The 17,405-nt window shown below is 38.2% G+C and overlaps 1 protein-coding gene across 1 annotated transcript in view; it reads right to left on the minus strand.

Moving 5' to 3' along the window:
• The window catches only part of LOC136147998 (bifunctional heparan sulfate N-deacetylase/N-sulfotransferase 3), a 164,397-nt gene that overhangs the window by 58,138 nt on the left and 88,854 nt on the right, over positions 1-17,405 (minus strand). Inside the window, exons 4-5 of the mRNA XM_065907434.1 lie at positions 15,609-15,794; positions 10,783-10,911 (exon numbers count right to left, since the gene is read on the minus strand). Coding sequence (XP_065763506.1) covers positions 10,783-10,911; positions 15,609-15,794 — 315 coding nt within the window. The remainder of the gene's footprint in view (positions 1-10,782; positions 10,912-15,608; positions 15,795-17,405) is intronic.

The raw sequence follows: 17,405 nt of genomic DNA on the forward strand, positions 1-17,405 counted from the left end.
GTGGGATGATTTGAGAGAACAGCATCAAACATATACATTATCATATGTGAAACAGGTAACCAGTGAGAGTAAGTTTGATGCATGAAGGAGGGCACCCAAAGCCGGTGCTCTGGGACAACCTAGAGGGAAGTGGAGAGAGGGAGGTGGGAGGCTGGGTTCTGGACCGGGGGGGCACATGTATACCTATGGCCAGCTCATGTTGATGTATGGCAGAAGCCATCATGATATTGTGAAATAATTATCATCCAATTAAAATTAAAAAATTAATTAAAAACAAACAAACACCAAAAAAAAAAAAAAAAAAAAAAAGAGCCTCCAGACAGTGAGGAGATGCCCTGCCAGCTAGCAGCTGTTTCAGCTGCTAAGTTTTCCATTCTAGTCACCATCTGACTGCAGCCTCAAGAGACACTGGAGACCAGGATCCTCAACCTGTGCAGCCCTTCCTGAATTCTGATCTATAGAAACCATGAGTCATGATAAAATAATTACTGTTTTCTTTTTACGCATTGTGTTTTGGGGACACTTTGTTACCCAGAAGTAATAACTAGAAAAATGACTTTTATAGATATATATTTTTTAAAAATTCGGGATTGAATGAAGGCTTAAGATTTAAAAATTGTATTAGGTTATTATGTCTTTTGGGCTTCTTTGATGGTTCAGATGGTAAAGAATCTGCCTGCAGTGTAGGAGACCTGGGTTTGATGCCTGGGTTGGGAAGACTCCCTGGAGGAGGGCATGGCAGCCCACTCCAGTATGCTTGCCTAGAAAATCCCCATGGACAGAGGAGCCTGGCAGGCTACAGTCCATGGGGCTGCAAAGAGTCAGACATGACAGAGAGACTAAGAACAGCACAGATTATATCTTCTGGTTTCTTTTAAACTAGAATGATCCCTCTTCTTTAGTTTTTTTAAACATGATATTTTTTTGGAAAACTCCAGGACATTTGTTTTATAGAATATACCAGATTTTGGACTTGTGAGATTGCTTTTCCATGATTAAATTCATGGTTAAAATGTACTGTCAAGGGATTTCTCTGGTGGTCCAGTGGCTGCAACTCCATGCTTCCAATGCAGGGGGTGTGGGTTCAATCTGTCGCTGGGGATCTGGATCCTACATGCTGCAACTAAGAGTTTGCATGCTAAAACTAGGGCTCCCACACGCCACAATGAAGATCGAGGATCCCACATGCCACAATTAAGATGTGTCACAGCCAAATAAATAAATAAAAATAAATATTAAAAAAAATAACAGCTGGGACAAATTCTGGGGGATACAAAGAGACTAAAAAATCCAACTGCCTCCTTAAAAAAATGTACTGTCAAAAAGATAAAAAGGTATCCTTTAAAGTTCTTTCACTTTTAGAAAAATGTGGTAAAAAGCATGAAATCTACCCTCTTAGCAAATTTTTTAATGTACAGTATAGCATGTACACATGGTTGAACAGTAGATGTCTAGAACTTTTCATCTTGCAGAGCTAGACCTCTATACCCACTGAAGAGCAGCTCTCCATCTTCTCCCTCTAGCCCATTCTACTTTGTTTCTATGAGTCTGACTACTTTAGACACCTCAAGAAATGGATTTATGCAGTGTTTGTCCTTTTGTGACTGGCTTATTTCACTTGGCATATAATGTCCTCAAGTTTCATTCATGTGGTAGCCTATGACAGGATTTTCTTCCTTTTTAAGGCTGAGTAATATTCCACTGTGCATACATACCATATTTTCTTTATTCATTCATCTGTCAAAGGACATTTCTTGTCTATTGCAAATAATGCTGCAGTGAACATAGGACGGCCAGTATCTCTTTAAGATCTCATTTTCAATTCTTTTGGACAAATATCCAAAGTAAGATTGCTGGATCATATGTGTGCTAAGTCGTTCCAGTCATGTCTGACTCTTTGTGACCCTATGGACTATAGCCCACCAGGCTCCTCTGTCCGTGGGATTCTCCAGGCAAGAATACTGGAGTGGGTTGCCATGCCCTTCTCCAGACTGGACCATATGGTGGTCCTACATATGGCAGTCCTATTTTTAATTTTTTAAGGAAACTCCATTCTGTTTTCCATAGTGGCTGTAACATTTCACATTCTCTCCTTAGAGGTTGAACCACTTTGCAACACTATGATGTGTGAGAGTATCTGTTTTCCCACAGCCTTGTTAACAGAATATTTTATCAGTCTTTTGAATTTTTGACAATATGGCGAATAACAAATGGTATCTCAGTATCTTTAACCTTGGATTTTTCTTCCTGTGCATGAAACTGACCATCTTTTCATAAAGTTCAGTTCAGTCGCTCAGTCCTGTCTGACTCTTTGCAACACCAGGGACTGCAGCATGCCAGAATGCAACACCAACTGTTCATCACCCTGTCCATCACCAACTCCCGGAGTCCACCCAAACCCATGTCCATTGAGTTGGTGATGCCATTCAACCATCTCATCCTCCATCATCCCCTTCTCCTCCTGCCCTCAATCTTTCCCAGCATCTGGGTCTTTTCCAATGAGTCAGCTCTTTGCATCAGGTGGCCAAAGTACTGGAGTTTGAGCTTCAACATCAGTCCTTCCAATGAACACCCAGGACTGATGTCCTTTAGGATGGACTGGTTTGATCTCCTTGCAGTCCAAGGGACTCTCAAGAGTATTCTCCAACACCACAGTTCAAAAGCATCAATTCTTCAGCGCTCAGCTTTCTTTATAGTCCAACTCTCACATACATACCTTACTACTGGAAAAACCATGGCTTTGACTAGATTGACCTTTGTTGACAAAGTAATGTCTCTGCTTTTTAATATGCTGTCTAGGTTGGTCATAACTTTTCTTCCAAGGAGTAAGCATCTTTTTATTTCATGGCTGCAGTCACCATCTGCAGTGATTTTGGAGCCCCCCAAAATAAAGTCTGACACTGTTTCCACTGTTTTTCCATCTATTTGCCATGAAGTGATGGGACTGGATGCCATGATCTTAGTTTTCTGAATGCTGAGCTTTAAGTCAACTTTTTCACTCTCCTGTTTCATTTTCATCAAGAGACTATTTAGTTCTTCTTCCCTCTCTGCCATAGGGGTGGTATCATCTGCATATCTGAGGTTATTGATATTTCTCCCAGCAATCTTGATCCCAGCTTGTGCTTCATCCAGCCCAGGGTTTCTCATGATGTACTCTGCATAAAAGTTAAATAAGCACGGTGACAATATACAACCTCGATATACATCTTTCTTGATTTGGAATCAGTCTGTTGTTGCATGTCCAGTTCTAACTGTTGCTTCCTGACCTGCATACAGCTTTCTCAAGAGGCAGGTCAGGTGGTCTGGTAGTCCCATCTCTTTCAGAATTTTCCACAGTTTATTGTGATCCACACAGTCAAAGGCTTTGGCTTAGTCAATAAAGCAGAAATAGATGTTTTTCTGGAATTCTCTTGCTTTTTCGGTGATCCAGCGGATGCTGGCAATTTAATCTGTGGTTCCTCTGCCTTTGCTAAAACCAGCTTGAACATCTGGAAGTTCACGGTTTATGTACTGTTGAAGCCTGGCTTGGAGAATTTTGAGCATTACTTTGCTAGCATGTGAGATGCGTGCAATTGTGTGGTAGTTTGAGCATTATATACGACCCCATGGACTGTATATAATTCTCCAGACCAGAATACTGGAGTGGGTAGCCTTTCCCTTCTCCAGGGGATCTTCCCAACCCAGGGATCGAACTCAGGTCTCCCAAGTTGCAGGCAGATTCTTTACCAGCTGATCCACAAGGGAAGTCCTTTCATAAAGTTAATGACTTTCAAAAGGATATCCCTGAATGGCATGTTGGGAGAAATGAAAGCACAGTAATGCAAACTCTTGAGTCAAATGAATTCTGTGAGTAGGTATTTCCAAGGCACCTAGATTTTTCTTCAGATTCAAAGTCAGTATATATATATGCATGTATGTTAATCCACTGTCATTTATTGAGTCTACTATGCAACAAAATTTTGCAATGTATAGATTAAAAAATAGAATAAAACTTGATGCTTTCTATTAAGGAATGCACAAACTATTGGATGAGAAAGATAACTGATTACAGAATTGGGGGCAAGTTATGTTACGGTTATGCCATGTTCTATGAGAACACAGAAGAGAAACTGGAGAGTTGGGGGAAGTCTTCTGTAAAACGACGATAAATAAGCTCAGATTTTCTGGAAGGTATTCCAGCCTGAGGTAGAGGCACTTGAAGGCAGAGAATGAGATAACAGGTCCTGTTTAGGGAACTACAAATTCTTTTGTATGCGTGGAGTGAAAGGTGGATATATGAGATTATTGAAAAAACAATCCATAAAGGTGTGTGGGAGCCAGGCTTAATTTTTTCCAAGTTAAAGATTTTTTGTTTGTTTATCCTATAAGTTATATGAAACTATGGAAGGATTAAACAAAGAATAACATAATATTCATTTCTTTAATATCTAATTTCTTAAAAATATCCATTTCAATGAGTTGAGAATTTACAATATTTCTGTTTTTCTTAACTATAGAATCAAAAAGATTTGATCATGCTTTCTTGGACTATTCTTAATTTCACAGTGGCAAGTAATTATATAATACCAGTTAGTCATGAAGAACACTGATAGAAAAATCGGGCTAATATGGAAAGTAGGAAACAAGTGAAATAAAGTGTCTTTTGGCTTTGCAAATTTAAAAGCCTAAATTTAACAGAACAAAAATTGTTTTAAATGTTGATGTTATATGTAACATCAACAAGATTTACTGTTTTAAGACAAAAAATACATAGTTTATTATTCATAGTTCTTTAAAAGTACATTTGACATTTTTCCTTAGCTATAACTGCTTATTATAGCTTTTTTTCAAAAGCACTTTTTTTTGTTTTTCACTCAAAAAATGGGTTGCTTTTTCTAGATAATGGCCAGAAATTTTAAGCTATTCACACATTTTCCTGGTACCAGGTAACTGAGTCATATTAAGAGGTGACATGTGTCACATTAAGGCCAGTTTACCCAGGAGTGCAGAAGCAGTGTGTTGCAGTGGTGGAAGCACCAAACCCAGAGTCAGGAAGGCTGAGGTTCTCTTCAGAAAAACACAGGAGTGATCTTGAGTCTAAAATTGGGTGATCAAGCAGAGGAATTTTGTGGTTCTTTCCAGCTTTAATTATCCATTGTTCCATGTCAGGCTAATTCATCATCACTTGTAAAAACCTACCAAACATTTAGGGTCCCGTAAAAATTTCCTGGATCCTGAATTTCTTTCTCTTGAAAGCAGAGAATTTGCTAGAATGTAGTTTTATTAAAACCAAGCTTGTTATTACTCACATTTGGATATGTCCCTGAGTCAAGTGATGCCCCTAAAACATAGCTATTCTTGCGTTTAGTTAATCATTTAGAAAACATTTATTGACCTCTTACTAGATTTAAAACATTAATCCAGATACCATGGGAAGCACAAAAATGAAACACACAGAGTTCATTCTGCAAGAATGTCCCCTCATATAGAAGAAAAGGTGCTATATATGCACATGGATAACTGTGCAGCAAGGCAGGTGTTAGGTGACACGTGGGACAGATAGGGAACAATTGGAACTGAGTAAATACTAATTCTTTCCCTGATATATCACTAAATAAATAATTACATTTTATAGCCTTCACTGTTAGCGTTACATAATTCTTTCTTGTTGTTTTTAATGTAACATTTTCTGTGTGTGTGCTGGTTTTAAGGGTATACATGTTCAATGTAGACCTATAAAAATTAGGCAAATGAGCGAAAATAATCTTTAATCTTATGATCTAGGGCAACCATTGTTAACATTCTGCTGAATTCACTCTAGTTTTATTCGCATGCTCACATCTAGTTTTCTAATAACTTACTTTTTTCATTAAATATAAGTATTTTCTATATCATTAAAAATTATTATACAATGTATTTTTTAATGGCTGAATGTATTCCACTATGGGGGGAACATAATTTGCTCTTGTAGTACCCATACCCCATTGTTGGACATTAAATTTCATTCATTCACATATGAAATACTTCTTCTTATCAAGGTCTGGAGTATCACTGAAGTTCCTAATTACTATCTTTCAAATCTGCTATAATTAAATTTTTTTTTTCCTGTAGCTAGTAACTACTTGATTCTATCAGATTTTATCATTCTCATTCAGTCCTTAAAAAGTGTCATGTGCTAAATTACTAGCATGCCTACTTGTACCTGGACCTTTCATTTTCTTTTCTTTTTTTAAAAAACTATTTTGTAATGGGGTATAGCCAGTTAACAAAGTTGTGATAGTTTCAGGTGAACCGCAAAGGGACTCAGCCATACATGTTCATGTATCCCTTCTCCCCCAAACTCCCCTCCCCTCCAGGCTGCCACATAACACTGAGCAGAGTGCCCTGTGTTACACAGTAAGGACCTTTCTTAATTTTAACAGAGACTTTATCCAGACATTTTATTTTGGGATGGAGAATTCATGGGAAACAGGCCATGGGAAACACTCCTCACTCTGTTCTGCAAGGCAGACCTCACTAACTAACGAGAGTAGTCTTTCCTTGGCTAAGACGTGGGCTGAGTCTAGAAGTGCGCTTCTTAACCACAAGTCTCTAGGGAACTACAGTTGCTTCCAAAAATTGGAGTTTGCGTGCCAGATGAAGTTAATTTGGATTCCTTGAATATATTTTGGTATCTAGCAAGGTCTGTCATTTATTTTGAATCCCAGGATTTATCTGAAAGTAATTGTCTACTGAAGGTTTTCTGAATCAGAAAATAACGTTTTGGAAAGTTTTTTCTCCCGTTTATTCCCTGTGAATCTCCTCAGCAAAACAAACAAATTTGCCAAAGGTTATTGATAAAGGCCTGAAAAGTAGCAAACTTTGCTAAACATTTGAAGGGTTTGTTCAGTTCAGTTCAGTCACTCAGTCGTGTCCGACTCTTTGCGACCCCATGAATCGCAGCATGCAAGGCCTCCCTGTCCATCACCAACTCCCAGAGTTTACTCAAACTCATGTCCATCGAGTCAGTGATACCATCCAGCCATCTCATCCTCTGTCGTCCCCTTCTCCTTCTGCCCCCAATCCCTCCCAGCATCAGGGTCTTTTCCAATGAGTCAGCTCTTTGCATCAGGTGGCCAAAGTACTGGAGTTTGAGCTTCAACATCAGTCCTTCCAATGAATACCCAGGACTGATCTCCTTTAGGATGGACTGGTTGGATCTCTTTGCAGTCCAAGAGACTCTCAAGAGTCTTCTCCAATACAGTTCAAAAGCATCAATTTTTCGGCGCTCAGATTTCTTCACAGTCCAACTCTCACATCCATACATGACCACTGGAAAAACCATAGCCTTGACTAGATGGACCTTTGTTGGCAAAATAATGTCTCTGCTTTTTAATATGCTTTCTAGGTTGGTCACAACTTTCCTTCCAAGGAGTCAGCGTCTTTTAATTTCATGGCTGCAGTCACCATCTGCAGTGATTTTGGAGCCCCCCAAAATAAAGTCTGACACTGCTTCCACTGTTTCCCCAGTTAGTTTAGTCCAAATTAGTATTCAAGATTAACATAAACTTTACTATGAGATTTTTTTCAGTTAAGAAAATAATACATTTTTTAATTAGTAAAAATTAAATATTTGTAAATATATTGGGCATGACCAATGCAAAAAAATAGAGGAAACAATAAAATGGGAAAAACTCGAGATCTCTTCAAGGAAATTGGAGATACCAGCGGAACATTTCATACAAAGATGGGTTCAATAAAGGACAGAAATGGCCAACACCTAACAGAAGTAGAAGATATTAAGAAGAAATGGCAAGAATATACAGAACTGTATGAAAAAGGTCTTAATGACCCAGATAACCACCATGGTGTGGTCACTCACCTAGAGCCAGACATTCTGGAGGGTGAAACCTAGTAGCCTTAGGAAACCTTACTATGAACAAAACTAGTGGAGGTGCTGAATTCCAGCTGAACTATTTAAAAATCCTAAAAATTGATGCTGTTAAAGTACTGCTGTCAATATGCTAGCAAATTTGGAAAACTCAACAGTGGCCACAGGACCAGAAAAGGTCAGTTTTCATTCCAATCCCAAAGGAAATGCCAGAGAATGTTCAAACTACTGTATACTTGTGCTAATTTCAGATGGTAGCAAGGTAATGCTCAATATCCTTCAAGTTAAGCTTCAACAGTATATGAACCAATAACTTCCAGATGTACAAGCTGGATTTAGAAAACGCAGAGGAGCCAGAAATCAAATGGCCAACATTGGCTGGATCATAGAAAAAGCAAGGGAATTAAAAAAAAATCTATTTCTGCCTCATTGACTAAAGCCTTTGACTGTGTGGATCACAACAAACTGGAAAATTCTTAAAGAGATGGGAATACCAGACCACCTTACCTGCCTCCTCAGAAACCTGTATTCAGGTCCAGAAGCAACAGCTAGAACTGGACATGGAATAATGGACTGGTTCCAAATTGGGAAAGGAGTACATCAAAGCTGTATCTTATCACCCTGCTTATTTACAGAGTACATCAGGTAAAATGTTGGGCTGGATGAATCCCAAGCTGGAATGAAGATTGCTAGGAGAAATATCAGCAACCTCACATTTGCAGATGATACCACCCTGATGGCAGAAAGCAAAGAAGAACGAAAGAGCCCCTTGGTGAGGGTGAAAGAGGAGAGTGAAAAACCTGGCTTAAAGCTCAACATTCAAAAAATGAAGATCATGGCATCTGATCCCATCACTTCATGACAAACTGATGGGAAAAAAGTGGAAACTGACAAATTTTATTTTCCTGGACTCCAAAATCACTGTGGACAGTGATTGAAGCCATGAAATTAAAAGACACTTCTCCTTGGAAGAAAAACTATGAGAAATCTAGACAATGTATTAAAAAGTGGAGACATCACTTTGCTGACAAAGGTCCATATAGTCAAAACTATGGTTTTTCCAGTAGTCACGTGTGGATGTAAGAGTTGGGCTATAAGGAAGGCTGAGTACTGGAGAACTGATGCTTTCGAACTGTGGTACTGGAGAAGATTCTTGAGAATCCCTTGGATGGCATGGAGATCAAACCAGTCAATCCTCAAGGAAATCAACCCTGAATATTCATTGGAAGGACTGATACTGAAGCTCTAATACTTTGACCACCTGATGTGAATAGCTGACTCACTGGAAAAGACCCTGATGTTGGGACAGATTGAAGACAGGAGGAGAAGGGAATGACAGAGGATGAGATAGTTGGATGACATCACCAACTCAACGGACATAAGTTTGAGCAAACTCTGGGAGATAGTGAAAGATAGGAAAACCTGGCATGCTGCAGTTCATGGGGTCACAAAGAGTTAGACACGACTTAGCAACTGAACAACAACAACAACTGGTCATGAATGATGTAGTTTTGAATTTCTTCTATGTTAAATACAACTAATTTGGTTTAGAAAGTTCTGAAATTACAATACTACTATGAATTTCTTAAGCGCCAAAGCAACTGTTGTTTAAAAAAATCAAATCAGATAAATGATTACCTGTTCACAGTCCTATTGCTTTTTGATGAAAGGAAGTAGAAAACATTAGAATTTTATAGATTATAGATTAAGGAGTCTTAAAATTATGGTGATACCATATTAAGAATATTTTAACTGAGTTTTCAGTTCACAATCAGGCATTGGTTTAACTCTTTTCATTGAATTGAGGAAAAAAAATGAAGAAAACCATATGAGATGATTCCAAAGAGACTTCCGTTTGTAAAGAAGATAGAAGAACCAGGTTATTTCTGATATATAAATCAGAATTATTTATATTTTGGCCAGTAGGATGGTTAATAAACTTCCAAAAGGCCAAATGCCATATTAATTCAGACTATAGTGATTTTTTTATATATGTGCTAATTTTGCCCAAAGATGAGTTACTCTTGCTTACTTCTATCTCATTTTCTAGGAGCTGAGAAATAGATAGCTATTGAATACTAGTAGACAATGAAAAATATCTGCAATTTTGATTGCAAAACCTTGTAAAATTAAGGTCAAGAGAGGGGTCTTAGAATTTTTTCCCATTTGGAGAATTACATTTTTTAAAAAAATCTTGAATATTGCTGACATTAGGGACAAATTTACTATAAATAAATACAGCTTTACATTTTGTATCAGTGATTTTCAGAAGGGAAATAAAAATCCCTTTTTTTCCTTATATACCTTACTTCAATTAGTTATTTCTCATAAACTCTATAACACTTGCCTCAAACAGAAATAAATACAAATGGTTCCTTTGGGAGCTGGCACCTTGGTATTAAGAAGTAAAGGAGAAAGAACAGTAGTAGCCCAACAAAACAGGCTGCTCTGCCCTGTCCTGAGACAGAGCAAAACAAGATCTAACATGACTGTTCCAGCAGTGACCATATTTGCTTATCTAATTTCTTTCCCATTTCACTTCTACATTTACTTTAAGTAAGAAAAAAATAGAGGTATAGTCACCTAAATGAAAAACTGGTCCCATTAGGAACAGAAGAATTTTACAGGTGAAAATTTTATTCTGCATGAAAGCAAGAATATCTGAATTGTGATGACTTTCCAATGCAGAGAAGGGTTTGCTAGAGCACTTCCTTGGTTCCTCTGTAAGTTCCTCATCTCATTACTACTTGGAGAATTAGTTTGCCCCCATTACTAAGTATAGTTCCATTTAGTTATTAATTACTGTTTTATAACTGAAACTTCATACTGATTTGGCTGATAACCACCAAAACCCTGGGCTGTTTGTCATCTGTTTTGTCATTTTTCTTTTTTTTTTTTTTTAATTTATTTGGAGAAAAGATCAAAGTACTTACTGGGTTGAGGACCACAGTGAAGAAAAGTTCACCTCCCTGGATACTCTTGTCCAGCTCTTTAGGACCTCCTGGATATTCTTTATAGAAAATCGTGTGAGTGAAAAGCCCACAGGTTTGTCTTGGGAGAACCTGAAGGAAGAACGAACAAGTAAGGAAAAAATTCCCTTCAACCAATTAATATGCTGACTTAGCTTCTTCCCTCATGGAAGATAAAGTTGGTGTCATTATTCAACTCTTTACTGTGGTGGTTTAGTTGCCAAGTCATGTTCAACTCTTGCGGCCCCATGGACTATATAGCCTGCCAGGCTCCTTTGTCTGTGGGATTTCCCAGGCAAGAATACCGAAATGGGTTGCCACTCCTTCTCCAGGGGATCTTCCCAACCCAGGGATCAAACCCGAGTCTCCTGCATTGCAGGCGGATTCTTTATCTCTGAGATCCTTCATCCCCCAAATCCTTCATAATCTGAAAAGTGGGGATGACATCACTATAGGAGGAATACTGAAGACAGTGGAATAAATATGTGAAAACTAAAACAGACTTTGAATTATTTTAGCCACTTATCTATTTTAAATCTCCAAGTCATTACTTCTGTTATGAAACCTAGTATGTTCCAGCATCTTGCGAAATAAAACAAAAAAAGTAAAAATGAAATTTAAAAAGTATTGGATTTGCCTGTGCTGTACATTGTAATTCTAGTAGGCAAAAAATTTAACGATAATACTTCTATCAAATTCTACACATGCATTAGAAAATGAAGTCAATTAGTAACTTAATATGATTCTTAGGAAATAACATTTTAAATTAGAACAAATATTTGAGACACAAGTCATAGTTTCTGCTCGACTCTGAAAGGACCACTGTAGGTTGTAGTAACTGCCACAAATTCTAAGTCTGAAGACTGCCAGTTCCAAAAGAAAGAAAGAGATTATGCATTTGGTTAGCAATTTTTGTAATGTATCACAAACAAAATGATAAAAAAGGTCACTTAGTAAAAAGTGTTCTTTTTATCTTTTGTATATAGAAGCCATTATTTACTTCGATTACACATATTTGTGATAAGGGTTTTTTTTTTTTTCAAATTCTTACAGCTTTCCTGGTAAAATGGCAGTACAATTTTAAAAGGGTGAGCAAAAACTGTGTGTATAATCTTTAGCTAAATTTTATGTAATGACTTCTTTATGATCTGCATTTGTCATTATTCACTTGAAGTGGTAGAAAATAAATGAATATATTTAGGAGAGATACAAGTTTTATGGAATTTTAAATAGGCAGGTCTTCAGCTTATTGTCCTAAGCAATCAGTCTTCAGTTTTTTCTGTCTTGATTCTTAAAGCACAGTTGGTTCAGTTGTTGTCAGAATATTACTGTACAGGGCTCCCCATGCTTTGCAGTTCCCTAGAAATATACTGGGGGGGGGGTGGTTCTTTCATTTGAATGTGTATTATAATAAATTTCAATCTAGTCCTTGAAAGTTTTCTTAGAAAACATGATTCTCAGCTCAATCACTATATTATATATTGCTGTGTAAATCAAAACTGAACATATCCTATTTATTTTGGTAAACTGGTTAAAGTTATATCCTTAGAAGCTATTTTATCTTGATGAGATCATTCATAGAACTTTAGTTTAATTGCAGAGTATTAGCTCTGATGATGTTTATGTTTAAAAGCATTATATAGTCTCATAATGTTATACACAAAATCAACAACAAAAAAGAACTAAGTGCAAAAATATTCTAACTGAATCAAATATATTCCTTAATAACTTACAGAAATACAATTTCTTGGAAATAGCAGTTATTTATTTCACAAATACTGATTCAAAATTCTATGCAAGTCCAGGTGGGAGAACATAATGGTATATCCTTTATATTCAAGAAGGATTTAAAGTATATGGGAGGTAGAGAGAATTATCCCAAAGCTAAATAATGAAATGCCTACATGTAATTAAATGTCAGGTTAGTTTTACATTTTAAATATGCATGATTCTGAATCACTTTTAGGATTTAGCTTTAATATCTTGCTTGAAAAACTGTGGTAGCATAAAGAGCCAACTTTGGGACTTGATTATCTAGCTGATTCTATGCAATAGAGAGAGAAGTGAAAAGATATTTGAGCCTCATTTATTTCTCAAATTATTTGTATTTGAACAGAGGGAAGGGGAAGTGTTAGGCTTTACCCTGTAACTGTGGGGAGGATCACACTTGCTGAGAGGATGAGAGTCACTGTGAGCCCTAGGATGGTCAGTGGACCACCAAAGGAGGCTGAGAAGACCAGGATGGTGTAGGAGGATCATATCCCATTGCTTCTCCCTAATTCCAGTGCTACAGGACACTGACCATGTTTCTTGAAATAGCTTTCTTGTGTCGGAGAAGGAGTAAGAGTGGTTTTAGGCATTCTGCTCTCTAGAACTGTTTCTGGGAGTGCAACACTATCAAATCCAAACTCTCATATATTGATAAGCCCCTGCAAACCTTATATATAGCTGCTGACCCTAACTAACTAGGAGATGGTTATAAAAACCATAATCACAAGAATCTCCACTAATGGACCTAAAACCAATATCTATACGTAAGGTCTGCATTTGGGCTTCCCTGATGGCTCAGTGGGTCAAGAATTCGCCTGCAATGAAGGAGATGTGGGTTCAATCCCTGGGTCAGGAAGATCTCCTCGAGGAGGAAATGGCAACCCTCTCCAGTATTCTTGCCTGAAAAATCTCATGGACAGAGGAGCCTGGCGGGCAATAGTCCAAAGGGTCACAAAGAGTCAGATGTGACTGAGTGATTGAGCACAGATGCACAAGCAAGGCCTGAATCTAGAGCAACTGCCAATAAGTGTTCCTGGTAAATAAATGCCACCCGTGAGGCTGCTGGGAGGACTGGTGGGAGTCTCTGCCAGTGGGTATCTGCATTAGAAAGAGTAAATAAATAATCAAGTTTGTAATCTAATTGCTTTGAGGTCTCTGACTCTCTTCAGAGAGGCACATTTAACAACTGGGGATTGGGATGGGATGTCTTGGTTTTCCATCAGTTCCTTACTGAATAAAGAGAAAAACTGCCCTATAATGCAATGGGACTGGAGCCTCAGAGCCTCTGGTTAGGGCACAAACATCTTGAAATGTGGTAAGTCTTTATGTTCCCAGTGGAGTTACAAGATGATATGTTATGGGAATTCAGAGGAGAATAAGACCAGTGTAGGTCGGACCTGGTGGCTAGGTTGGACTTCCCTGGTGGCACAGACGGTAAGGCGTCTGCCTACAATGTGGGGGACCCAGATTCAATCCCTGGGTTGGGAAGATCCTCTGGAGAAGGAAATGGCAATCCACTCTAGTACCCTTGCCTGGAAAATCCCATGGACAGAGGAGTGTGGTAGGCTAAAGTCCACGGGGTTGCGAAGAGTCAGACATGACTGAGCGACTTCACTTCACTTCAGGCTGGACCTAGGTGCTGAACTGCTAGACATACACCAAAGTGCTTTACATTATATGGGACTTATACTGAGGAATAAATGGAATAGAAACAGGTAGAGAGTGGTCAGAAAGTCTTTTAAGGTTGAAAGGACAACAGAGGCACGGAGACAGTGATATTGCTGCAGATCTTTTTGACTGGAGTGAGTCTGTGCTAACTATGGGAAGATAGGAGCCAGAAAGGTAGACTTAGTTTAAATTGTTTTTAGGTCCTGCAGAGCAAGTTAAGGGCTGTGGAAACAACTGGAAAGAATCAGGTTAGGAAGGTCAAGGTGAAGGCAGCATTTTAGGATTAAAAGGTTGGTAGTGTCCATGGGATAGACTGTGGTAGGGGGTGGATAGAAGCTGTAAATAGATGAAACAGGAATCAGCCCTGTGGTTTACAAATAAAAGTCAAGGCAGTGAATTAGGCTGTGAGAAAGGTAGTGAATATTAAAGTATTATGAAGGAATTACTGATGGAATGTAGAGACTGATTGGACATGGGGTGAGTAGTGCAATGTTCAAATCACTGAACTGAGTTAGAAATAGCAGGACCAATAGCTGGAATGAAGGGAAGATAATAGGTTTCATTTGAGGTCTTATAAGTTTGATTTGTAGACAGATCATCAAAACCCAGATGATCAAAATATGGGTGTGATCTAAATGTGTGTCTAAACGTTTGTCTAAATCAGGAGACCTATGCCTAACACCACAGTGCTCTTTAGATCTTCTGATTTGGGAAAAAATTAGGATTTTTTCCTAATTACTTACTTTGAGAGGCCTCACAAAGTATTAAGTAACAATATATCTTGACAATATATATTTGTCACCAGTGTAAAAACACAAAACCAAATAGAGACACTTTGGAGAGAATTTGACAACAGATATAAATGACTTAACATCATCTCTCATTTGTACTCTCTATTATGACTTGTTAATGATTATGCAGGACATGTGGCTTCTTGTAAATACCTGAGTTTTTTTTCCTTTTAGTCTGACATTGATAAAGAGGACAGTTTGGCTTGTAAAAGAGTGGCATGGTTAATATACAGAGAGATGGTGTTAGTTTTACATGCTAAGCAACTGAAGAAATGAAGGCTTCTATAAATTATCTGCAAGTTAGATGTAATGTCTCCTTAGTGGTTTAACATCAATGCCTGATTAATAGCAGTAGTGTCAGTAAAGAAACACTTTAAAGTTCTGTTTGAAGAACTGAAAAAAAAAAAGTGACTATAACTAAAACATCCTTTGCTTGGATATGAAAACTATGCTTCCTGCTGCATGGAGCTTTCCCTCTGTTAAGCTTTTACTATTTTGTTCTTCTCTTGTGTTTTTTCTGGCAGAATGTGGTGTGCCGTACCCATACTGGGGGATGCTCACCATGATGTTTTTGTGGATGAAGCCCCTCCGGTATCTAGCTGGTTTCAGGTGTGGATATTCTTCAGTGCTGGTGATTCTAATATTCCAAACCTTCTTCCAGGCTTCATATAGCTGAACATGTACAGGGTAGACGCCTGAATGGTGAGGGGCCACTGCATAGCCCATGTCAGTAGGAATGCCATGCTCCTAAGATCAAGCAAATGTTAGTTAGAATGTGGGAAGATTTATCGGCATCCTATTTTTACCCCAGGATTTTCACATATGCTATAAATACATTTGCTTCAGTCCATCATTACTTAATTATACGGTAAAATTAAAGTGATGAATATGAAGACCTCTAGACTTCATGAAGCCCGATAGCCATTCCACCAGTCTCGATGATGATGCATTTATATTAAGAGCTGGTGAGACAGGGCTGGCGATTTTAACGAATAATGTGAAAGAGCCTGTGTTCAGTGTATCCTGTCACAGTCACATCCTTTTCTCTCCTCACCATCTCAGTAAGTTAAATGACAAACACTTACTGTAAAGAACACTCAGTACTTCCCACAAAATAAAACCGACACTTGCTAGAGGGACAGAACACATTCTGCACTCATTAGACTTGCTAACAGGATTTTACTTTGCCTGTAACCCAGTTTCTACCAGGTTTGCCACATTTCTGCTGGTCTCTCAAGGAGAGGGCGAGTAACAGTGTTCCCTGCCTTGGTAGAAGCACACACTTTTGACTAGGAAATGCGGTAAAAATTTTATAGACCAATTTTCTTTGAAGCCAAAGCTTGGTTATAGTGAAAGTAGGTAGTTCTGAAAGAACGTAACAATCTGGAAATTCAGTTGATTTCAAATCCAGCTTTAGTATATAAAATGAATCCAGCTTAAAAATTTTCTAAATTAAACACACACACTCCCTCTCTGTACCGCTTCTCTCCCAGCTCCTCCTCCTTCTATTCATTTGGTCCTGACCACATCTCGAAATTCCAAACATAAATCTATGCGACAACTGGGCTATTTTGGAGGGGGCTTGGGACAACTCTGTATAATTGTAATTATTCTTCATTTCAGATGGTCCACTAATCCTAATAAGTGCCCTTTGCATATAAGATGAAATGCCTTTTATTAAAAGAACACTTGTAGCTTCAGTGACAGACATGTATTTTTTTTTCCCCTAAATGATATTTTATTTTTCTACTTGTATTTTTCAAAAGTTCCACCCAAATAGACTTCCCTTGAATTAGTTGTGGTTTTTCTTCATACCAAAGCACAATTTCATGCACAGAGAGCCATGGTATCAGGAATTACAGAAATATGCTACAAACGGATATGGATAAAATGGAAAAGGCATGGCAAGCTTTGCTTTCAACCTAAATAATAATAGGAGGTGAAGGAAGTGTCTGAGCACCTAAGCACAGAAGGCTCATGAGCTGCCGGTTGTGTGTTATCCCTTAAGTATCTATCAGACTCCTTCAGTACGGCAGGAAAGGCTCTCAAAATTTGGTCCCAACCTACCTAACGTAGATTATGTCCTATTTGCATTCATCTCCCCACCCCAATTTCTGATGATGCCCTTTACATCTTTGCTCTGCATTGTACATATTATCTACCTAACTGGAATGCCCCTGTCCTCTTAACTTGTAAGTCTTCATCATACAGAACTCAGCTCAGTCAACTGTAGCTGAGGATGCTGGAAAGGGAGCTGCCACACTGTTGTTGCGAGGAAGAGAACGGGGTTGAGAGGTGGAGTGGATTATACTTGTGTTTCCGAAGGGTGGGAGGGAATCTCCATGTTCTTCACTTTAT

The sequence above is a fragment of the Muntiacus reevesi genome, chromosome 16 (assembly GCF_963930625.1).
Source record: "Muntiacus reevesi chromosome 16, mMunRee1.1, whole genome shotgun sequence".
Classification (NCBI taxonomy): Eukaryota; Metazoa; Chordata; class Mammalia; order Artiodactyla; family Cervidae; genus Muntiacus; species Muntiacus reevesi.